This window comes from Bubalus kerabau, chromosome 10 (genome assembly GCF_029407905.1).
Source record: "Bubalus kerabau isolate K-KA32 ecotype Philippines breed swamp buffalo chromosome 10, PCC_UOA_SB_1v2, whole genome shotgun sequence".
In the NCBI taxonomy this organism is placed as follows: domain Eukaryota; kingdom Metazoa; phylum Chordata; class Mammalia; order Artiodactyla; family Bovidae; genus Bubalus; species Bubalus kerabau.
Genome location: NC_073633.1, coordinates 90,148,991 through 90,173,536, shown reverse-complemented (window position 1 = coordinate 90,173,536; position 24,546 = coordinate 90,148,991). Strand labels below are relative to the sequence as shown.

The 24,546-nt window shown below is 52.1% G+C and overlaps 1 protein-coding gene across 3 annotated transcripts in view; it reads left to right on the top strand.

Moving 5' to 3' along the window:
- MIDEAS (mitotic deacetylase associated SANT domain protein) overlaps positions 1–24,546 on the top strand; it is a 72,172-nt gene that overhangs the window by 44,411 nt on the left and 3,215 nt on the right. For 2 of the 3 annotated variants that reach the window (XM_055538604.1, XM_055538605.1), the window contains exons 2-12: positions 6,298–7,986; positions 9,176–9,472; positions 14,289–14,634; positions 16,588–16,654; positions 17,121–17,263; positions 17,381–17,484; positions 17,942–18,017; positions 18,693–18,781; positions 21,055–21,204; positions 22,409–22,621; positions 24,112–24,308. In XM_055538604.1, coding sequence (XP_055394579.1) covers positions 6,538–7,986; positions 9,176–9,472; positions 14,289–14,634; positions 16,588–16,654; positions 17,121–17,263; positions 17,381–17,484; positions 17,942–18,017; positions 18,693–18,781; positions 21,055–21,204; positions 22,409–22,621; positions 24,112–24,308 — 3,131 coding nt within the window. In that variant the 5' untranslated portion in view covers positions 6,298–6,537. The remainder of the gene's footprint in view (positions 1–6,297; positions 7,987–9,175; positions 9,473–14,288; positions 14,635–16,587; positions 16,655–17,120; positions 17,264–17,380; positions 17,485–17,941; positions 18,018–18,692; positions 18,782–21,054; positions 21,205–22,408; positions 22,622–24,111; positions 24,309–24,546) is intronic. The other variant, XM_055538606.1, reaches the window with a different exon arrangement.

Sequence of the window (24,546 nt, the reverse complement as noted above, 5' to 3'; positions counted from 1 at the left end):
CACTGTGCCCAGAGGCAAGGTCTACCTAGGGCCTGGGCAACTCTAGCTGGCCCAAGATGGCAGCTGTGGGCCATTTGCCGTCTGCCTGCAGCCAATGGGCCCAGAATATCTGAGCGAGAACTTTTCAGGATATGAGCCTGGGCTGGAGGGCCAGCAGGGCCGTGCCAGGCTCCTCTGGAAAGGGCCTCTCGTCACTGCCCTGGGCATTGTAGCCAGACATGTTGGCTCTGCCCAGCCATGTCAGGGCACGAGGTAAACAGATCCACAGGCTCATGTCCCTGGCCTTGGTCTAGGCAGGAGTGGGAAGCCTTGCAGGAAAAAAGAATGGGCCAGGGGACAACAGTGGGGGGCTAGCACTTTCTCAGTCGTTCTGACCTGCATGTGGGGCAGTGAGTGATAGTCAGGGGACAGGTAGCTTAGGGGCCTACAGTTGGAAAAGGATTTGTGTTTAGCTTAGTGGATGGGGTCTGGGGCCACTGATGGGGTTATAAGGCTGGACTTCACTTCATTGCAGGGTGATGTGCTCAGGAGCTCTGATGTACATCAGGGAGAGGGACCGGAACTCAGAGCTGGGCAGGAGCCCAGGGTGGACACACAGGCATGAACAGTGGCCCTGCCTAGGCAGGGCTCTGACTCACTTTGGGCGCAGTCTTGAATGAGCAACCTAAGAGGCAGGTACAAGCCGAGAACCAAGGTACAATGATCTGTTGACTCTGGCCCCCTGGAGCTTGTGGTCTGCTGGGGGACAAAGAAATAGGCATCTGGAATTCAGTGGGCTGAGCCCAGCCATGGCGTTTAGGAGGTATTATGGGCTCAGAGTATAGTCCCTGGCTCCGACTTGGGATGAGGAAAGACTTCCCAGAGGAAGCAGTGTCTGTCGGATCTGCAGGATGAGCAGGATTTGGTCAGATGAGAAGGGTGGAAAGGTGTTCTGGGCAGGGGAAACGCCTGGTCAGAGACCTGGAACAAAGCGGGAATGGCGTTTTGGAGCAGGAGCCGCTCTGAATGATGGCTCCAGCATGGAGTGTTGACACAAATGGCAGAAGCCCAAGTCTGCAGGGACTTGTGGGCCGGGTAGGGAGTTTAGACTTTGTCCTAAGATAGCTAGATATGGAGCTGGCTGGCCTAGGGATCTGGGTCCTTGTTGGGTGCCGTATTTAGGTCTGTTTGCCTCACATTGGAGACGCATGAGCTCTGACTCCCCTTCTTCCCGGTGCTGAGTTTGTGGGGCTAGGGGTGGCGGAGGTAAGAGCAGGAACTTGGAGCATTAGCATCCTGGGGTGGAGGAATCCTTCCATCATCCCCAGGCCAGAGCTGAGGCCCTGAGGCCACTGGGACTGGGCTGGGCACCCCTTTCCTGGCCTCTGTAACCTTGACTCACAGCAGTCTTGTCTTTCGGATGACTGCACCGAATTCCCCAAGCTTGAGGGTTGTCCCCTTAGTGGCCATGGTCTAGCCCCATGGCCACTGAGGGCTCACTGGCCTCTCCCAGTCAATGTCCACATGCAGCTGGGCTGCTGATGGCACGTGGGGAGCAGTGTGTGTTCGAGTTGCCGTCCTTGGAGGGCATGGTGTCACCACCAGCACAGAACACCCAAGAGCCTTTTGGGCACCTTCTGTCCCGTGTCTGCAGAACACGTGTAGGTTCAGTGCTGTTTTCTTTTCTTCGTGCACACTGCTTTTCTCTGTAGAGAGAAAGTGTTTCTCACTGTAGGTCCTCCTGAAAGCCCCAGACGTCCCTGGCTGTTGAGATCAGATGCTGGCTGTGTCTTCTGCCCAGGGCTGTCTGTGGTGTGGTCAGGGACGGGTTGCAGCAGCGAGGCTCCCGGAGGAAGGCAAGAGTGCATAGAGCCTTGACAGACTGATAGAGCGGGTGTGAGTGTCTGGGGCCCCATGATGTCTGTGGGTTTCCTTTTGCCGTGTTTCTGCATCTGTTTGTCAGAGGCCCTGCAGCTGGTCCCAAGGGCGAGCTGCCTGCAGGAGTTCCTCCTTATACCCTGTTCCCTGCAACCTCAGGGTTGCATCGGCCGGGAACCTTCAGAAAGGATGGCTTCCTACCTCTCCCTCACTGTGAGGAAGGCCAGGCTGACTTCCACAGGAGGGACAGAGGAGGAGGGCTGGGGCACAGGAAAAGGGAGGATGTGGCTTGGGCCTGGGCAGAGCTGCAGGCTGTGAGGTATGAGTGGGCTCAGAGCTGGAAGCCCCACCAGCAGCCCCCAGAACTGAGGCAGGGGTGCAGGGGCTGGAGGGTCCAGCTCTGAGACTGAGGTGGAAGTGACCAGTGCAGTCTCAGGTCCTCCCTGTGAGTGGACCTCCCACGGCTGCTGGCACCTCTGTGGTGTGGGCCCCTCCACCCCTCTTCCTTCTCTGCCTGCAGGTCTGAGGGCCTCAGCTGTACTGGGGCAAAATAGGAGAGGTTTACCCGGCAGCTGTTCAGTTAAGGGGCTTCCCAGCACCAGTGAGGAGGGAGATCCGTATCCAGACAATTCTTGCTGTGCTCTGGGAGGGTGGTATGCAGAGAGGGCCCCGGTGTCTTAGCAGCATGCCTTGGTGGTGGTGGTTTAGTCACTAAGTCATGTGACTCTTGGGATCGACGCTTGCCATCCCATGGACTGTAGCCTGCCAGACTCCTCTCTGTCCATGGAATTCTCCAGGCAAGAATATTGGAGTGGGTTGCCACTTCCTTCTCCAGGGGATCTTCCCGACCCAGGAATTGAACCCGGCTCTCCTGCATTGCAGGCAGATGATTTACCAACTGTTATGAGGGAAGCCCAGTAGTATGTCTTAGGAATGAGGAATGAGAGTTTGGTCTTGGAGTTCAAGCCCTGGCTCTGCAGGATCATTACCGTGTGACCTTTGGCAAGTTATTTAGCCCTTCAGAGCCTAACTCACCTGTAAAATAGAGGTTTAAATAACAGTGCTTCATACTTTGGCTTCATGCTGCTTTATAAAGCTGTTGTGGGAATTAAACATGTGCAGAGTACTTAGGATCTGCCTGGCACGGTGCACTCTCGTTCTTATTATAAATACTGACTACTGCCTCGACTGTTACTTCTCCTTGCCCTCCTGTCTTGGTGTGTCTTCCCCTCCTACCTCCAGGCTTCCACTCTTTTCCCCATCCCCCCAGACAATAATCTTCTTTTGAGGGTCGCAGTCTTGGGTATCTGTGCTCTTAGCATTATTAGCAGTGTTCCAGTGTGTGTGTGTGTGGGGGGGGTGACAGGGAGGCCTCTGCAGAAGCTTCAGCCTCCCCAGAGTTGGCCCCTTTGATTTTTTTCTCAACCAGTCCCTGGCCCAGCAGCTTTGGAAACCTGCTGTGGTGTGAGGAGCCAAGGCCCTCCCTGATGGGCAGGGTAAGGGGTGGGCGGCAGACCAGGCCTGACCAAACAGCTGCGGCTGAGCCAGTGTGGGACTGGGGCAGAAGCAGCCCTGCCTCGGATGCCCTTTCTCAGACTCTGCCCTGACCTCCCCAGCCCCAATTCCAACCCCTCTGCACTGAGCGGCCGTGCTTGGGCACCTCCATCAGGCACACACTCGCACGTGCACCCGGGCCCGTGGGCCACGTGGGCTTTCCCTTCCTCCAAGCCCCAAGCCTGTGCTGCAGCTCACCAGGCCGTAGGGCTGGGATGGGGTGGGGGGTGTTGTGTGTCTGCTCTGTCAGGGGAGGGGAGACTCCCTGCTCCCTGGAGGCACGTGGACCTGCCAACTCTCCATGGTACCCTCCCTTACGCACACACTCACACGTACACGCACACACATGCGCGCGCACACACACAGCATGTCCTTCCTTCCTCTGTCTTGTACGTGGACCTGCCAACTCCCCCTCGTACCCCCCCTTACACACACATTCACACGTACACGCACACACATATGCGCGCATGTGCGCACGCGCACACACACAGCATGTCCTTCCTTCCTCTGTCTTGTACATGGACCTGCTAACTCCCCCTCGTACCCCCCCCTTAGACACACACATGCACATACTCGCACGCACACACACACACACACACACACACATGTCCTTCCTTCCTCTGTCTCGTAGTGCTTCATTCTGATTGGAGAGGCAGAGCCAACTCCTGTGGCCGGGACAGTCCCACCCTGCAGCTTCACCGTGGCTCCCAGGCTTGTTTTCGGTCTGGGGGCTGACTTTTGGGTCTCTCTCTCTCTGCTCCATGTGTTGGCTTGGCTGTCGGGGCGTGAGAGTTTAAAAGCAAGAGAAAGGGGTTTGTTTAGAAGGTGGTTTCTGTGGCCTCGGCGCTCTCTGCCTCCTAAATCCTCCCGGGGTGTGGCAGGGGGTGGGTGAAGGGGCGCCTGGGTGACTCTCGCCCTCCCCCAGCTTCCACAGGCGAGACAAAGGGGATGCCGCTCGGAGAGCCGCTCTCACTCACAGCAGGGCCGGGAGCTGGGGAAGGAAATGGAGGAGGAAGTTCCTCCCCTTCTGGGTGCTGGGTGAAAGTGAAAGGCAGCAGGGGGGCTGGAGTGAGTCACAGCCGCTCTGGGAGGGGAAGGGAGCTGCGGAAGCCTGCAGAGGAGCGATAGCACTGCCGCCTCCCCGCGGCCCGGGCCATCGCTGGGTGTAGCCAGGGCTTCACACCGGAGCCTGCCCCTACCCCAGCCAGCCCGCCTCTGCGCCCCTCTGCTGGTTTCCTGAGAACTCCCCAGGCTGCTCACGGTGACCTGGGGCGTCTAGGTTCTGATGCCGAGGTCAGCCAGGACCTGCAGATATATTCATGGCGGGGGCGGGGCCGGGGGGGGCGGTGCTTCCCGAGCTTCCTCCCCTCCCGATCCTTCTAGACTTGAGTGACTCTGGATCTGAATCTTATTGTGGGCAAGAGGTGGGCCATGTAGCTCTCACCCTCACCAACTCCCCAGAGAGGCAAACAAAACAAAATAAAATGAAACCAACCCTCTCCGAAGAAAGAAAAAGCCTTCAAAAATACATGCACAGTCTAGGTGTAAGTTATAACTTGCATGCAAGTAGTAAAAACATACCTAAATTATAAAATACTGGTCTGGATGCCTTCTCTTCAGTAGCAGGATAAAAAGAATGAGCTGGGTTGTTTGTTGTTGCTTTTATTTTATTTTATTTTTTTACTTTACAATATTGTATTGGTTTTGCCATACATCAACATGAGTCCGCCACGGGTGTACATGTGTTCCCCATCCTGAACCCCCCTCTCACCTCCCGCCCCATACCATCCCTCTAGGTCATCCCAGTGCACCAGCCCCAAGCATCCTGTATCATGCATCGAACCTGGGCTGGCGATTCGTTTCATATAGGATATTATACATGTTTCGATGCTATTGTTGATTTTAAATCAAGTTACAAAGCAAACATAGGAACACTGTGAGCACGTTGGTCATGCCTTGTCAGGGAGAAGCCTTTAGGACTTGTGTTCTAGAAATCTGCCTCCCCTCAGTATCACAGCTATGCTGTTCTTTGCTCAAGATGCCAGGAGCTCTTTGGCGGTGGAAGAGGGTGGGCGGGGACTGACCAGCTACTGGGCTGCATCCTGTCTCCTGCCAGCCCAGGTTGCAAAACAGGTTCCGTGCTCCTTTGGGGAAGACTGTGGCTGCCACAGTCCCACCCAGCAGCTCCTCCCAGGGGTGGGGTTAGGACTGCACACACACCCTTCTGGGGCCTCACCTATATGCAGAGGACGGCAGCCTACCCTTGGGCCTCAACTCTGCAAGGGCCTGATGGGGCTCCCGACCCTGTAGCTGCACAGTTGGGAGCGGCTGCTGTTTTCTCCATTTCCTGTCTGAGATGTGCGTGGAGTGTCAGAGGAGGCACTGGCTGAAAAAAAACTCCGCTGGCTCTGTTGGGGAGGCCACTACCTGGACCGAGATGTGAGAGGACCTGCTTGGCTGCCCAGTGGGCTGAGGCCTGGCTTCAGAGGAGAAGGGAACCCCATATGGCCTTTGTCACCCCTTATCCCAACTTGACTGCAGGGGCTTGGGCTGGATCTCAGCCCCAGCTTGCCCCCTTGGCAGGTGCCTGTGTGCCAAGTTTGGAAGTTACACAACCAAATGAGCCGTCTTGAACGCTAACCAGTAGGGCGAGGTAGTGGGACTAGGGGAGAGTCCCAGAGCACCCTGGGAGATGTTGCTGCCTCCTGGTAGCTCCCCCAAGGCCCTAGCTGCTGCCTCGCCATGGTCAGTCTGTGGCCTCGAGCTTGTCCCCAGGAGGCAGTGGAACTGCAGGACCCTCAAGGCCCTCCCCTCACACGCGTACTGACCTCTGGGGGCATCCTTGGGAGGCTGCGGCTGACACTGTTGCTGTTCTTCTGTCTGCAGGCTCCAGGGCCCTGCGGAGCATCATGACCCAGGACGAGTAGAGGAGCCCGAGAGCCTCTCTGCAGAAAGGAAGGAAGAGCCCGCTGTTCTTTCTCCCTGTGCCTGACCGCATCATCCAGCATTTCCGCTGGTCCCCCCTCTGGCTGCTGGATTAGGGCCAGGCTTCCAGCAGGACCATCCCCCAGGGGATGGGCGACTGGTGAAGTAGGTCTCACTGCCGGGGCCACCGTTGGCCACACCATGAACCTCCAGGCCCAGCCCAAGGCTCAGAACAAGCGGAAGCGTTGCCTCTTTGGGGACCAAGAACCAACTCCCAAGGAGCAGCCTCAGCCCCTGCAAGCCCCCCAGCAGCCCCCGGCCCCTCCGCAGTCCAGAGTGAAAGAGGAGCCTTACTTTGCCCACGAGGGTTCAGCAGGGGCTGCTCCCCACTCCCAGCCGGTGGAACTGCCCCCTTCCAACAGCCTGGCCCTACTCAACTCAGTGGTGTACGGGTCTGAGCGGACCATGCTGTCCCAGCAGGTGGGCTCGGTCAAGTGGCCCAACTCCGTGATGGCTCCAGGGCGGGGCCCGGAGCGGGGAGGGGGCGGGGGTGTCAGCGACAGTGGCTGGCAGCAGCAGCCAGGCCAGCCTCCCCCCAACTCGACGTGGAACCGCCACAGCCTGCCCCTCTACAGCGGACCCAAGGGGAGCTCTCATCCTGGCATGGGGGTCGCTACCTACTACAACCACCCGGAGCCTCTGAAGCTAGAGAAGGTGGGGGGGCCACAACTGGACCGCTACGGAAACGCTGTGCGGCCCATGGTGCCGCCCAAGGTGCAGCTGGAGGTGGGGCGGTCCCAGGCGCCCCTTAACTCTTTCCACATGGCCAAGAAGCCCCCAAACCAGACGCTGCCCCTGGAATCCTTCCGGCAGGCGTTCGGCCACCAGGTGAACCGGCAGGTCTTCCGGCAGGGCCCGCCGCCCCCTAACCCCGTCACGGCCTTCCCGCCGCAGAAGCAGCAGCAGCAGCAGCAGCAGCAGCAGGCGGCCCTGCCCCAGATACAGCTCTTGGAGAACTTCTACTCCATGCAGCAGCCACCACCCTCTCAGCAGCCCCAGGACTTCGGCCTGCAGCCGGCCGGGCCGCTGGGGCAGTCCCACCTGGCCCACCACAGCATGGCACCCTACCACTTCCCCCCCAACCCTGACATGAACCCGGAACTGCGCAAGGCCCTCCTGCAGGAGTCAGCCCCGCAGCCTGTGCTACCTCAGGCGCAGATCGCCTTCCCCCGCCGTTCCCGCCGCCTCTCTAAGGAGGGCGTCTTGCCTTCCACCGCCCTGGATGGGGCCGGCACCCAGCCCGGGCAGGAGCCCGCCAGCAACCTGTTCCTACATCACTGGGTCCCACAGCAGCCGCCACCCGGCCCGCTGGGGCAGCCCCATCCTGAAGCTCTGGGGTTCCCGCTGGAGCTGAGGGAGTCGCAGTTGTTGTCTGACGGGGAGAGACTGGCACCCAATGGTCGGGAGCGGGAGACTCCCGCCATGGGTGGTGAGGAGGGCATGCGGGCAGTGGGCACAGGGGACTGTGGGCAGGTGCTACGGAGTGGGGTGATCCAGAGCACCCGACGGAGGCGCCGGGCATCCCAGGAGGCCAATTTGCTGACCCTGGCCCAGAAGGCAGTGGAGCTGGCCTCGCTGCAGAACACAAAGGTGAGTGGCAGGGGCTGCGGGCAGACCCGGCAGAGGGCAGGGTGAGCCGTGTCTAGGGCCAGGGGAGAGCAAGGGACTCCAGGTCCACAAGGGCAGTTTTCTTCCTTCATTGAAGGAAATGAAAGAACCCATCTATTTCAGAGAGTTTTGAATTTCCCGCATGCACAGAGTCTCTATGGATATGTAGGTGTATCCATACTTGACGGAAAGACGGGTTTTATTCACATGCAGGCTTGCAGGCAGGGCAATGTAGTGCCCCTTGCGGTGGGTTGCCTTCTTCATTTGGGTCTTGCAGGGTTGGGAGTAGGGGGAGGTGAAACCATTTCCAGATCCAGTATGCTAAAAGACAAGAATGTGGTCATGGTTACACAGGCGGTTATACTTGTCAAACTGCATCAAACTATAATTAAAAATAGGTGCAATTTGTTGCACGTTAATTATCTTGCAAGAAAGTTGATTTGAAAGAAAAGACAGTCTAAACAGGGAAAAAGAATGAATAGAATTTGAGCACCTGTGTTGTACTCGGAGTTTCTTATCCCTGATCACAGTAGTTTCTCATCAAACCTTATGGGAGGGATGCTGGGATGCTGGCATTTACCCCATTTTATTGCTAAAGAAACTAAAGCCCAGCTGGGATTTCCCAGGGTCATAAAGGTACGATAGAAGCTAGTATCTGACTCCAAAGCCGGTGTTTGCCCCTTCCTTCACAAGAGGTCTCAATCCCCAAAATATGTATAGCCAGACTTTTGTATAGGAGGCTGTAGCATTGACTTCAGCCAGCTGCCAGTGGGGAAATAGATAATGAAAACCACCCTTACTTTGCCACAGGTTCCTTGCTTATTTTCTTTTGCAGAGATATGTTTTAAGTATGCAGATGCTATTTCACATGCCACTCACTGTCTAGGCCAAACAAAACATGTCTGTGAGCCATTTGTGGCCTGAGATGGCCATCTGGGGACTCCTGCTTCAGGCCAAGATGGGAGAACCTGGCAAAAGGGAGGTGATGGAGAATATTTGGGAATACGATGGGGGAAAGGTGGTCAGGGAAAGGCCACGTTGCCATGGACCATTGGGAACCATCCTAGGTGTTTGAGCCTGAGTCCAATGGGACTAGGGGTCCCGGACCAGCAGATCAGGACTTACCTTCTAACCATCTGCGTTTTCATTTCCTCTCACTCCCCTTCTCCAGGATGCCAGTGGCTCTGAGGAGAAGAGGAAAAGTGTGTTGGCTTCAACTACGAAGTGTGGGGTGGAGTTTTCTGAGCCTGCCTTAGCCAAGCGAGCACGAGAAGACAGTGGGATGGTACCCCTCATCATCCCAGTGTCTGTGCCTGTGCGGGCAGTGGACCCAACTGAGGCAGCTCAAGCTGGAGGTGTTGATGAGGATGGAAAGGGTCCCGAGCAGAACCCCGCTGAACACAAGCCGTCAGTCATTGTCACCCGCCGGCGGTCCACCCGTATCCCTGGGACTGATGCCCCAGCTCAGGTATGAGAGGTGCCCCGTGCAAACAGCTCCGTACCTGAGTGCTCCTGATGCCTTAGTAGTGACATTATATGGGAAAAAGCAGACCATGGCAGTATAGGAGGGATTCAGGCCCCCGTGGGGATATTATTTATATTTTCCAAACGGAACTTTTGGATACATGGCACTTAGAGAGAACAAAGAAACAGTTTTATACTTGAAATGTGGACTGTTTAGGAAAATCCAGGGTGTGTGAGTCTTTTATTTCAGATCAACAAATTTTGATTGGGCCTCTTACATGGGTCAGGTCCTGTGCTGAGCGCTGGCACCTAGAAATGTTTACTTGTTCTGTCAGTACAAACGTGTGTTGCAACCTCCTCCTAAGATTGAGGTTTTGTCTATTTCTTAGTTTTGTCAGTACTTGTTTTATACATTTTGATGCAGTGTTTGTTGCATGCTCATTTAGAACTGGCATAGAAACTACCATGAAATGTTATATCTTTAGTAGTTTTTTTGCCTTTTGAAGTTCGCTTTGTCAGGTACTTCACTTTCTTTTGGTTAGTGTGGGTGGGAGGATGGGATCTGTACTTTTTCTATCTTTTACTGTCGGCCTTTCCATATCATTCTACTTAAGGTGTATCTTTCAAGTGGCATGCAATTAAGATTTGTTATTATCTGTTCTGACAATCTTTGCCTTTTTGTTAGAGCATTGATATGGTTTACATTTAATGTAATTACTGATAAACTTCAGTTTAAATCTGCCAGGTACATTTTCTTTCTCCAGCCACCCCCCACCCCCCAATCCCCCGCCTCTTTTTTGTTTTCCTTTGGATTGATTGAGTTTGTTATTCCATTTCCCCTCTTTATTAATTTATTAGTTATATACTTGATGTATTACTCCTTTAGTGATTACCGTAGGAGCCTTTTTTTAACCTGGAGTTCTATGAGAGAACTAAGCCCTACAGAAAGGGATTTGAGTGACCATTTTCTCAATTATCTGGAGGATGTTACATAGCTAGTACCATTCTAGATGCATTGGAGAGAGGTTAACTTATTACACAGTGAATGCCTTATGACATTAGAGCTTAATTCTCTGTTTCCTAGAGAATGCATTCTTGGCTTATTGAAATCTAATATAAGTTAGTGCTTTACCTCTTCTTGGACAATGCAGAGTTCTTATAACCCTTTTAACTCCATTTTCCCCTAATCCCTAACTTGTAGAATTGTTGACATGAATTTTCTTTCTCTATATATTTTAACATTATCAGGACATTATAACATTACTGTTTTGTTCAGTTGTTTATTTTAGATTTATTCATATATGTAGATTGTTTTATTGTTTTTTATTTCTTGTATCTGCAAGTTTCCATCTCAAATCATTTATATGCTGTTTGAAGAACATCCCTTAGTATTTCCTTTAGTGTGAGTCTGTTAGTAATAAATCTTACTAGTCTTTGATTTTCTGAAAATGTTTTTATTTCATGTTCATTTTTGAAAAATAACTTTGCTGGGTAGAGAAGTCTGTGTTGGTAGGTTTTTGGTGAGTTTTTTTTTGGCATTTTAGAGATATCATTCCATTGTTTTCAGGCTTCTATTATAGTTACAGTGTTGAGAAGTCACTATAACCCTTATTGTTGCTCCTTTGAATGTAAAGTATCTTTTTATCCCTGTTGCTTTAAGATTTTTTTTTTTTTGGTCATTGGTTTTCAGCAGTTTTGCTGTAATACCTAAATATTATTCTCTTTGTATTTATCCTGTTTAGAGTGCTTCTTGAATATTTCTTCTGCTCCATTTCCTCTCTCCTCTCCTATGGGACTTCAGTTACACATTTTGTTAGAATTTTTCACTGTATCCCATATTTTGTCTGTCATTCAGTGTTCTATGTTTTCTGTTATTTTTTTTTTCCTTAGTCTGACCTGTTTCAGTCCACCCGTTCTCTCTTTAGATATGTATAATAGGTTGTTAAACCCATTCATTGCACTCTTGTTTTTAGTTTTCAGTTATTGAATTTTCATTTGGTTCATTTTTAGAGTTTCTAGTTCTTTGATGAGACTCTCAACCATGCCTTTTAGTCTATTGCATAACTTAAGCATGTATTTCTTTTCTCCTCTTTTTTTTTTTTGAGGGGGGTGGTGCGGTGCACTGCGTGGCTTATGGGATCTTAGCTCCTTGACCAGAGATTGACCTGGGCCCCAGCAGTCAAAGTGCTGAGTCCTAGACACTGAACCACTAGGGAATTCCCAAGCATAGTTTTCTTAAAGTTTATATCTGATAGCTCCATTAATGAGATCCCTGTGGATCTGTGTCTATTATCTGCTATTTCTTGTTTTTAAACCCCTTCTTGCTCTCTTGTATATCTGGTTATTTTTAATTGAATGTAAGACATTATATATGAAAAGCTGTTGAGATAATTAAAGACTCTGGATGATGTTCTCCTCTCCTGGAGAGGATCTGTCTTTGCATCTGACAGGTAGCAAAGAGCACAAGCAATAGTGGATTGCTTTAACGTAATCAGATAATTTGAAGCTAGGCATTATTCCATTTGAGAACTAGTCTATTTCTGATTCACTTTTATTCCAAGGATGTTGCCCTTTGGAGTCCCAAGCTGAAAGCCTACAGGTTTACCAGGTCCTCCTTCTTTGGCAAGCTCTAAACTCCAGTTTTTATTCTGATGGATCCTTGAAGTTATTAAAAGCTCTGCTCAGTTTTTCAGCCTCTCAGTTGTCTCTTCCATAACAGCATCTATCTCAGGAAAACACAATTGCAAATGCTGGACTTACCTTTTTGGCTTTCCTCTTTTCCCTGGACCTTGACACTTTAATTCTTTGCCAACTCCTTCACTCTCTTGATACCCACAGAAATGTGGCTTTGTATTGAATCTGGATTTTTTAGTCATTCTCAGCTGGAGAGTTGGCCTGCATGCCTAGTGTCTGTAACACAAAAGAGAGCTCCAAGATTTTCATCAGCAGCATAGTCTCTGCTCTTTGGAATCTTGTTCTCTGGTTAGGGGAAAGCTTGTGGTGGAGGCTGGAGGCCTGGGCAGCTTGTTCTGAGGATGGCAGGACAGAGCCTAAGCAACTACACTGTTCAACATGCCTATTTCGTAGATGAGGAAATAGGTCCCCAAAAGGCCGGGAGCTTACCTAAGATCATACAGCCAAGTAGTGGCAGAGTTAGCCCTGGAATTTGGATCTCTTATATCCTGCCTGAGGACTCTGTCTATACCAGGCTCTTGGGGAGGTCTGTCTGTCTCTCTTTATGGACCTTTTGGATCATGTGCAAAAATTAGAGTGGTATAATGAATCCTAATATCTACCCATCACCCTCTTTTACATTTTTCAAAATGCAACCAATCTTCTTTCATTTGTACTTCCACTTCTTCCTGCCACTGGATTTTTTTTTTTTTTTTGAAGCAAATCCCAAACATCACATTATTCTAACCATAAATACTTTGTTTTTGTATTTGAAGTACATCATATTATACATAAGAATTCTTTTGTTTTGTTTCTTTCCTTCCTTCCATAACATCATTATCACACTGAAAAAATCAATATGAAAAATGCAGTCAGATAATTTATTAATAGAAGAGTTTAAATCCATTTTCCTTATAAAATCACAAAACATTACTGCTAACTGAGTTTATGTTGCATTTCTTGTCTAGCAAGTTTGGGGGCTTTGGGCTCTACTGCATTTTTTTTTTCTTTCTGTGCACTCAATATTGTACCCCTAAGTAGGGGGGAAATGAACAGTGTCCTTTCTTCCTAGTCTGTGGAACAGCAGAGAGGGTGCAAATGGCTAAAAGACAAGGCCAAGACCTCATGGGGACTCAGGGCCCTCTGCTGGAAGGGGCAGAAAGCCTGTGGTTCCTGGGCCCACTCAGTCAGTGTGGCCAGTCTCACCTGTGCACCCAGGGAAGTGATCAAGGTCACTTGCTCACTCCTGTCGGACTTCATTCTCTCTTGAGAGGGTAGGGATGCAGGGAAGAGAGGCCTGTATTCCTGTACAGCCCTGCCCTCTGTTCTGTGTGGAGGCCCATGAGGGATACCAAACAGGCAGAAGTGTAAGCCAAGAGGGCTAACTTTTGACAGCACAGGTAGGCTAGCCTGTGATCATAGGACTAAGACTATGAGAATCAAAGTTCTTCAAGGACACGACTGTCCTGTTCACTATGTGGGCACATGCCCAGCTTGGGTCTTGGCACATGATACGGGCCTCCATCTAATGGAGAGCTTGGGGTTTAAGTAGTGATAGCAGCCAGTACTGATTAGCTACTATGTACCAGGTGCTGTTCTCAGTGATCCCCGTGTATTGATTCATTTAGTCCTCTTAGCTACCCCCTTAGGTAGGTATTTGTTATCCCCATGTTAAAAACGAGAATGCACAGAGTTAAGTAATTTTAAGTGGTAAGGAAAGGAAGTAGCTCCCAGTTCAAGTGATCCAGTCTCAGTGCCTGGGCCCTTAACCACAGTAGTTCCCTGCCCTGTAGCATACTTCACAAAAGCTGTTGGCAACTGTGGCCTGTGTGCTAAATCCAGCCCTAAGACTGGTTTTTATACTTTTCAAAGGATTATTTAAAAAGAGCGGGGGTAGGAGTGGGGTCAGGAGAAGACTGAAGACTATGCATCACGAATGTGTGTATGTGGCCCACAAAGCCTAAAATATTTACTCTTTAGCCCTTGACAATGTGCTGACCCCCGCTCCCTGTCTCAGGCTTGCCTTGGCCACGAAGGTGTGGTAGGCAGACTGAGTTCCGGAGGTGAGACTGGCAAGCAGTGGTCAAGACGTCAGTGTTCCCAGGATGCGGGGCGCTGAGCCATCTTGGTTCTGTTTCCTTCTCCAGCCTGAGGACATGAACGTTAAGTTGGAGGGGGAGCCTTCAGTGCGGAAACCAAAGCAGCGGCCGAGACCTGAGCCCCTGATCATTCCCACCAAGGCGGGCACTTTCATCGCCCCTCCCGTCTACTCCAACATCACCCCCTACCAGAGCCACCTGCGCTCCCCTGTCCGCCTTGCCGACCACCCGTCCGAGCGGAGCTTTGAGCTGCCCCCCTACACACCACCCCCCATCCTCAGCCCCGTGCGGGAAGGCTCCGGACTCTATTTCAATGCCATCATGTCGACCAGCAGCATCCCAGCCCCTCCTCCCATCACGCCAAAGAGTGCCCATCGCACCCTGCTCCGGTCTAGTGAGTGATACCCCGCCAACCCCACCCCTGGCAGCCATCGGGAGAAGGCAGTGTGGAGGGGAGGAGGGTGGTGGACAGGGAAGACTTGGGCTTAGGGCTGCTGGGGACTGAGCCGGAATGCTGTGGGGAAAGGGGCTCTGCTGTCTGTCTTCTGAGAGAGAAGGAGGTTGTCCTGGTACAAGTACATATAGGGGTAGGCTTAAACCCCAATTCCACCATTTACTGTTACATCCTCTGTGGAAGGCATTTGAACTCCCTGGGTCTCAGTTTCTTCTGTATTTAAGTGAGGACGTTTGTAGTATTTGGTTAATGATGAAATGCCAATATGTATTCAGCTATTTTTAGAATCACAAACAGCAGTTTCCTATGGTTCAGCCTGATAGCTTGCCTCAGAGGGTTGTGGTGAGGTTCAGATGCATTAAGACACGTAAAGCACTTCACATCGTCTCTGATGTGTCACATTCGTTCTTAATATTATGTGGCAGATTCTGTCTCCTGGGTCTCTTCAACAGTCATTTTGGCCCAGAGCAGACATTTTGGCTGGCCTAGGTGGTGAATAGCTAAAAAAATGTTGTCCACTCCACAACATTTCCCCTGGGAAAAGGGGATAATCCTATCAGGGTGATAGAGAGGATTAAGAAAAAGTAAACCTATCCAGAGATAGGACAGGGGTGAGTCACTGCATTAACCTCTGACCCTGACCTCATCATGACATGGCTCTCTGGTGCCCCCTGGTGTCTGGGTGAGAAATGACTCGCCCCTGAGCTGATGCGCCTTTGGCTCTTCCACTTTTAACTGGAAGCTTGGAAGCTTCTCTCCCTGCCTCGGTGGTGCAAGAAGAAAGTCACTGTAGAGACCAGCTTGGCGACAGAGAAGAGGTCCTATCCATCCATGAGTATTTTTCTTGCACTTAGATGTAAAGCCTGAAGCGGATCCTGTGAGGGCACCAAGTAACATGGGGGACGCTGTGGTGTGTTCAGAGAGAGTGCTGGGTCACTGGGGAGTTGACATGGAGGCCTGGGAGACAGGGAAGCAAGCGTCCAGGCAGGGTGGGAATCAGTGGTCAGTGAGTGAAGCGGACCTTAAGCTTGGGAGCCTGCAGAGGCTGCTAGCCCTGGTGGTGAGGAAAGCATTTACTGAAGAGAGGGTGGGGCTAGAGCTGAACTTGAACTAGGAAGCGGGTGGGGAGGGCGCACTGGGCTGACGAAAGGAGAAGTGCAGAGGCTGGGAGGTGGAACGTGCAGGGAGCGCGAGGGGCCACGAGGGATGGACGGTCCAGGCAAGGCTGTGGTGGGAGGCAGAGTTGGCAGGGGAACTGCCTTAGACGCTTGAGCTGAGGAGTTGAGATTTCCTCTCAGGTTGCAGAGAGGAGTCAGCAGATTTTGTTTGTGAAGGCAAGGGGGAGTGTCTTGATCGCATAGGGCATTAAGATCAGCTCGGAGAAACTGAGGCAGAGAACCTGGCCAGGAAGTGAAGCGATAATTACGAAACAGTGGTCTCCTTCACCAACTCGCTCCTGTAGCGGAAGTGTCTGCCTCTTGTACTAGAGCAACCGTAGTTGTACGTTGGACTTGATGCTGTCGTGTGGGAGCTCCCGGGGCAGCTCTAGTAGTGTGACTGGTAGTAGTAGTAATAACAGTAGCTAGTATTGGTTGAGGCCTGGGCTTTGTGCATGATTTCATTGAACCCTGACATCATCTTAGGGAGATAGGTAGTAATAGCCCCTTGTAGCAGGTGTGAACAGGGAGGGACCCACGTATTTGGTAAAAGTCACAGCTAGTTGTCACAGTTGCAGTCTGCAGAGCCAGGACTCAGGGTGCCTGCTTGCCCAGTGTGAACCTCTGAGTCACCGCTGTGGCTCCTGTGCATACAGAGCAGCCACCCCCGATTGGGGAGGGTGGCCGTGTTCAAGGGAGGAGGGTGCCGTCTCCTAACCTAACTTTTGTCCCATAGATAGCGCCGAAGTCACCCCGCCTGTGCTCTCTGTGATGGGGGAGGCCACCCCAGTGAGCATCGAGCCGTAAGTGCAGCCCAGCCTCTGGCCCAGGGGGTGAGGGTGGCCAGCTGGGGCCCAGTGCACGCAGGCAGGCCCTCAAGGAAGAGGAGGGTTCTGTGTGCTGAGGGTCTTCACTGACCGCCCCCTCCCACCCCAGCTTCCGTGTGGAAGTCACAGGGAAGGCAAAGGGACCAGACCAGTTTGAATTTGCCTCTGAAGAAAATCAGAAGGGCCATCCAAGCAGCTCTTTCCTTGGCTGTAAACCTGGAGCTTCTCCTCTTGGCAACTTCTGGGCCTTGCTTTTCTGGCAGCACCAGGTGCTGCTTGCTAGGCTGTCCTCACAGAAGCTGGATTCCCTCACACCCAGCTGAAGCCTTGCTGTGCTCAGCCACTCCCCACCCCCGACCCCTTCGCCATTCCCCAGGGAGAAAGTCAGGTTCCCCATCCCCACACAGTGAGACCTCACTCCCTGTCCTTTCTACCCCTGCAGACGGATCAATGTGGGCTCCCGGTTCCAAGCGGAAATCCCCTCGATGAGGGACCGTGCCCTGGCTGCTGCAGACCCCCACAAGGCTGACTTGGTGTGGCAGCCATGGGAAGTCCTGGAGAGCAGCCGGGAGAAGCAGAGGCAAGGTGAGCAGGCACGAGCCAGCAGGCAAGGGCCTGCTATTGGGCCATGGGTGGAGTAGGCCCCAACCCCACCCGGCCCTGCTCAGCTCTACAAGTGCTTTTCTCTCCTCCCTCCCCCAGTGGAAGACCTGCTGACAGCTGCCTGCTCCAGCATTTTCCCTGGAGCCGGCACCAACCAGGAGCTGGCCCTGCACTGTCTGCACGAGTCCAGGGGAGACATCCTGGTGAGACCCTGCCCCCCGGTGGAGGAGGGCCCCTTGGGGAGGCTGGCAGGGAGCCGTATCTCTGGTCCAGGAGCCAGGCCTGTCAGCGAGCTGATTGGAGGCAGGCGGGAGGGTCTGACCAAGGTGGGGATGGTAGGGGGTCGGCCCAAGGGAGCCCTGGTCCTGGACTCGAGACTTCACTGTGCAGAGTCCACTCCAGTCTCTGGGTAGTGGGTCCCCCACCCCTCAGACAGGGCTGTCCACTGAGGACCTTCTCCATCTGTGACTGCCTCCCCTGGGGACCAGGTGTTCTTTCTTGAGACACCCCAAGTGACCCAACCCCAGGGACCTTGCCCTCCTGCCAGACCTCTTGCCCCTTCGCAGTTAAGAGTTAAGTAATCACCCTACTCAGAGAGTCCTGGATTTTGGCCACTGAGAACCTGTCAGGGCCCTAACATTTTCCTCACTTCCCTTTCAGGAAACGCTGAATAAGCTGCTACTGAAGAAGCCCCTGCGGCCCCATAACCACCCGCTGGCAACTTATCACTACACAGGTGGGTTGGTGGGGTGGGCCGGGGGCCTCCAGGGGTCTCCAGCATCAGTGGGGCTCAGTGCTGAGTCACAACCCGGGGTGGAGCGGGGGTGGAGAGGTGGGGGCGCAGATAAGCCAAGATCCAGTGTGAGGGAACCCCAGGGCCGGAGTGGCTCTCAAGGGACTTCTGTGCCCTGCAGGGGAAGGGAGAAGGGCTTGAGCATGTGGGAGCCCATTTGGGCAAAAAAGCCCAGGAGGTGTGGGTATCAGAAGCAGGAGCCCGGGGACTGCCATGTCTTATACTGGGCACTGTGCTTTTAGAAGGACATTAACCAAGTGGCATAACCAATAGTAGCCGCTGGTATCGAGCCCCGTCTGCTGGTGCATCCCGTTTATGCCAGGCAGAGCACCTAGAAGCTTCTGCATGCATGGTTTTACTCAGTCTGCACCACAGACTGGCTGTTAGGTGATTTCTATTATTAGATCCCATTTCACACTTTCACAAGTGGGGAAAGTGCGGCTCAGAGGCTAAGCAGCATGGCTGGGAAGTGGCAGAAGCAGGACAGGCAGCCAGCTCTGAGTGCCTGCAGAGACGGTGGGTGGACGACCTCACGCTTTCCGGCTGCTCAGAACAGTGCCCCGCAGTGCTCCCAGGCCCATCCCGCCCTCCTAACGCGGCTCCCTCCTTGCCCTGCAGGCTCCGACCAGTGGAAGATGGCTGAGAGGAAGCTATTCAACAAGGGCATTGCCATCTACAAGAAGGACTTCTTTCTTGTGCAGAAACTGGTGAGCTGGGGCTCTGTTTCAGGGGCAAGAGAAGGGCAGGAGCCCCTGCAGGATTTGGGGGCTCCCTCTGCTAAAGAATCTGCCTGCAGTGCAGGAGGCCAGGGTTCGATCCCTGGGTGGGAAGATCCCCTGGAGAAGGAAATGGCAACCCACTTCAGTATTCTTGCCTGGAGAATCCCCATGGACAGAGGAGCTTGGCAGGCTACAGCCCATGGGGTCACAGAGTCGGACACGATTTAGTGACTAAACCACCACCACCATCTGTTGGGGGAGGAGCAGCCTGCAATTACTTCCCAAGCCCTCTTAAAAAACAGTTAGGTCAATGCCACTTAATAGCTTCAGAGACATTTTTCTAAACAAAACAAGAAGGGATATGATCAGGCCTTTTCCCCCCTTGGTTCTAAGCCCCTTCCCTCATCTTAGGGTAGTGTAGCCACACCCTGAAGTCTCACTCCAGAGTGGCCTGAGTGGGCACCAGACCCAGTAGCACCGAACTTAAAATAGTGACTTGCCTAAGGGGAAAGAGGAAGAGGAGGAGGGTTGCAGGCAGAGGAGAGCCGTCCTGAGGCGCTGGAGTACTTCAAAGGCCGCAGTTAGTATGTGGGAGGAGAGGTCACCCTGAGAGCAGGGGCACCGAGAGCTACAAGTGACTGGGGGCCTCTGCCCACTTCCTGTCAGGCTGGGGCAGCCTGGGGCTTCCTTCTAGGAACTCAGCTGACGGAGTAGAGGAGACCCAGGCCTAATTTTCCTAGATTTCTCTTGTCCTCCCGGCCCTGTGTTCTTGGGGAGAGTGTTCTGCTAATCAGAGGACTTGCGCCTTCCCACCAGCTCTATGTCACAAAGCCTGAGACAGCTGAGGGAAGACAACTTCCCAGAGTATGCTTTTCCTCCTGGGATTGTAGGTTGTGCCAGGGACGCCCTGGGGCCTGGACCAAGTGCTGACGAGTTCTCCTCCAAGGGCCCTGTTGCGAGGACAGTCATCTGCTGGGCTCCCTGCCTGGGCAGTATTGCTGGGAAGTGCATGCCTGGGAAGCTGGCTGAGGCGCCCCTAATGCCTTAATGAACAGAACAGACCATTAGGCAGGCAAACAGATGATCAGAGGGAATTGGTAGTAAAAGTGTAAACAGGATCTAATTAATGAATCTGTGACTTGCCTATTCCTGGGAGATGAGTCATGTCTTTTCCCTGCTTATGCACAAAGGGCCCTCACTGACCCCTTGGGCTCTGTGGGTAGAACCCCCCAGTTCCCAGTGCAGCCCAGAAACTGGCTGAGCTGTCTGAAAGCCTGGGGAGAAAGGGGAGACTCAGAGAAAACACTCTGCTCTGGGCAGCAGGGGTGAGGGAAGTAGTCCAGAAACCAAACCCAGTGGCCGAAGGGATTTGTGAAATGGGAGGGCTAGGGTTTCAGAGCTTGGGAGGATCATTTGGTCTCACCCCACTCACTACCTGCCAAGAGACTTGCCTCAGGCCACATAGCCATTCAGTGGCAGAGTTAGAACAAGACTTAACCTCCTGCTTCCTCTGCAGGTTTTCCAGGGCTTTCGTGTCAGTCTCCCCTGAGTTCCTCCCCGAGTTCCTCCCCGACATCAGGGAGTTTGACGGTTCTGTTCTCACTGCTCCCTGAAGAAGAATGAAACCCTAAGCCTGGATTAATTAGAGAGGCCCTGTTACTGGGCCTAGCCTGGCTTTGAATGTGAATGGTGCCCAGACTTTTTCCCCTTTAACTTTACATTTTGAAAAATCTCAAGCTTACAGAAAAATGGAAAGAACAGTATGATGACCAGCCATATATGTCAGATTTACCAGTTGTTAACCTTCGCCACACTTGCTCTCTCTCTGTGTCCATAGATAAACTCACATACACATGTGTTCTCTGTTTTAACTAATCATTAAAAATTACAGCATGACATTTGACCTAAATATTTCCTGAAATGTATTCTCCTGCAAAACCAAAGTACTATTATCACACCCAAGAAATTTAAACTGACATAATACTACTCTCTAATACGTCATCCGTATTCAAATCTCCCCAGTGGCTCCAGGTTGTCCTTTTTTAGCTTTATGTAAAAAAAAATGGTAAAGTGTTGGTTAATTGACTTGGTCAGTGGTTTGTGCACAGCAGACATTGGAGACATGCTCGTATTTCCTGGGTTTACTGGATTTAGTGTTCACTAAAGTTAAGGGGGGCCATGCAGGAATGAGAAAGGCTGCAGTGCCACTGGGCAGGTGAGCTGAGCCAGGAGTTCTGACCTCAGTTTTGGCTTCAAACCAGATCCAGACCAAGACCGTGGCCCAGTGCGTGGAGTTCTACTACACCTACAAGAAGCAGGTGAAGATCGGCCGCAATGGGACGCTAACATTCGGGGATGTGGATACGAGTGATGAAAAGTCGGCCCAGGAAGAGGTTGAAGTGGATATTAAGGTGACTCCCTTCCCAGCTTCAGCTGCTTAGGCTGAGCTGGGAGCCTGAGCCCAAGCTCTCCAGGACTCCCTGGAGGGGAGAGAGAGGAAGGCAGTGCCCCTGACAGCCCAGGGAGTTGACGTCCTAGGCACTGGCCCTGGACCTTTGGGTTGCCCTCTCTACCTGCCAGTGTCGTTGTAATGATACACTGTGTTGATGCAGAACACTGGGGATATTTCCCACTGTTCATACCAGCATCAGTTTCTTGTCCTGTCTTAACAGACCTCTGACACCGTTTCCTCAACTTGAATCATTCTGTGTCGCCTGTATGAATTCTGCTCTATCTGCATCCTGCCACATGTCACCATTAACACTTTTGTCATGTCCACACACCATTTGTGCTAGTACTTATTTTTCTTTAAATCAACTCTAAAGGGAAGCTTTATATCACAACCATAAATAGAAAACCAGTGCTCTTTGTCACAGAAGGTACTGGTAAAAATATTTATATATATGAAAACCAAACAATGTTATGAAATTCTAGCCAGGTATTACCACCTGCCAAACCTCTGAGATGAGGCCTGACCTCTCCTTGTTAAGTCCAAAGAAGTATAAAAGACACATTAACGCCAATTTGAGGCTTTGTCCTTGACATAATCAGGGTTGAAAGAGAACTGAAAAGAGAATGTTATTCAATTCTGTAAAAAGAGAATGTTATTTAATCCTGTGTCCATGCATCCACCTAATATCATCTTGGGGTCATAAGTCCACACTTAGTGACATGCTGCTTTAAGACAGGGAGTGATTTAGTTCCCATTTTTGCAGATGGGAAGAGGGTAGAGAGATAGAAAACATTACAAAGATAGTTTAGAATGGAGCTCAAAGTGGCGCCTGGACCCACCAGGCCACCCTACCCCAAGAATCCCTCTTGGATATATCCAAGAAGACAGGTGGCCTGTGGGGTGGGACGGGCAGGTTTCCTCCATGCCCCAGCCCCACCTCAAGTGCTTGGTCTCATTCTGAGGGCTCCATGACCCTCAAGCCTCTCCTCTTACAGGCAGACTAGTTGTGGAAGGGTGCAAGGTCATAGCACAGGAGGCTGTGTTGGGCCAAGCAAGGCAGGCAGGATTAGCTGGGGCTGGTGAGCCCCTTGCTGGATCAGAATTAGTGTATATGACTGTGTGACCGCACTGTGGGCTCACTGCCCTGTTCTCGTCCCCCATAGACTTCCCAGAAGTTCCCAAGGGTGCCTCCTCCCAGAAGAGAGTCCCCAAATGAAGAGAGGCTAGAGCCCAAGAAGGAAGAAAAAGAGACCAGAAAGGAGGGGGAGGAGGAGATGCCAGAGACCCAGGACAAGGGGGAGCAGGAAGAGGGGCGAGAGCGAAGCCGGCGGGCAGCAGCTGTCAAAGCCACACAGACACTACAGGCCAATGAGTCGGTAAGTGTGGCCTTCCCTGGGGGAGCCCAGGACCAAGGAGGATGGCTGGAGCTGGGCCTGGGGGTGTGGGAGGGAGGGCAGAACAGGAACATGACGATGATTGTCATCATCGTGGCAGGAAGTGCACTAAATATTTTACGCTGTTAACTCGTTTAATCCTCATAAACCCAGGTAGTAGGTACTGTCATCATTCCCATTTTACAGATGAGGAGATTGAGGCCCAAGATAAGATAGCCAGTAGGCAGCCTGACTCCAGAATCTGCTACTAATTTTACACTATTCTGCTTCTGTATCTGAGACACAGAGGAAAGAGACTGTGAAAATCCAGAAGGTGTGTGGGAGGGTTGGGAAGCACTCCTGACTTATAGTTCAAACAGGGCTCCCCCTAAGAGAGCTGCGTCCTTGACAAAAGTGTCTGAAATGGAGCTGAGACAACGGGAATAACAATAATGGTGCCTCATTCATGTCTGCAAAGTGCTTTCCTGTTTATCATCTCATTCATTCCTCATAATAACCCCATACAGTTGACGCCCACCTTGCAGATGGAGGAAACTGGGTTCAGAGATGCTAAGTGACTTTAGTACAGTGTTTTGTCCACAACATCACAGGCTCAGAAGCAAGACACACTGGCCAGAGCTGTCCTGGGCCCACAAAAGACAGAGAGAGGGCCCCACAAGAGACAGACCCCTGGGAAGGCTCTGCTGGCAAACTAGTATGAGAGTCTTTGTTAGTTTAACTTGTATTGTATACTTACACACTTGCAGGAAACCCTGCTCCCAAACTGTAGACACAGTGGTTTGCTCCCTTCTGAGCCTCAGTAGCACTCCTCTAAGAGCTGTTCTTTATATACACACTCCACTGAGTTCTGCTGAACTTTTATGAATGCTTTTCTATGGGGTTTGATCCAGTGCACGCACGTGTGACTTCTCATGGCCATCTGGGTCTCCCATATCCCAAGGTCCATGGTTCACATACCCTGAGCAGCACCTCTCCAGGTCTACAGCAGGAGTCCTGTGCTCTGTGTTACCTGCTTGGCATTTCCCATGGTGGCCCCTATTGTCATGAGCTAGCTGCCTGTGTGTCTGTCCCTTCAGACTGAGTTCTCTGGTGGCAGGGCCTTCTGTCCCCTCTATACCCTCTGAGTGACCTGGCATGTTACATAGATGTGAAGATCATTTATGGAATAATGTCACAGACGAAATACTGAAAACGTGAAGCCATGTCATTAAGCAAGAAGTCCTATCTTATAGAGCTAGGGCTGTCCCACCAAATTACTGTACCAGCAATTTGTAAAAACGGAGCTGGTCAAAGATGGATTGGGCTTCCAAAAAGGCACTGAGTGCCTTGTCATTGGAAAGATTCAAGAGGATGCTAGGGGGCCATTGGGCAGGAGTGCGTGATCTTTACAAGCCTGCTGTTTGCTGATGTTCCAGAATTTGGGATTCTCATTTCCCTAAATCTCTCACCTCTCCTCGTTTGACCCTCTCCAGGCCAATGACATCCTCATCCTCCGAAGCCACGAGTCCAACGCCCCTGGATCTGCGGGTGGCCAGGCCTCAGAGAAGCCAAGGGAGGGGCCAGGAAAGTCACGAAGGGCACTACCTTTTTCAGAGAAGAAGAAAAAAACAGAGACTTTTAATAAGACCCAGAATCAGGAGAACACTTTCCCTTGTAAAAAATGCGGCAGGTAAGACTGCAGGCCCAATCTCCACCGGAACCTGGCAGGGTGGCTGAGGTTGGGGGAGGGGTGGGCGGCCATTCCTAGGGAGAAGTAGGAGGAGTCACAGCTTGCGCCTCGTCTCCTGATTGGCTCAGGGGGTTTCCAGGGCAGTGACGTCCCTTGGCAGGTTTTAGAAGAGGAATGATGGCACTGAATCGGGAGCCTTTGTTGGAGGGTGGGGCTAGGCCACGTGGCTCCTGGCAAG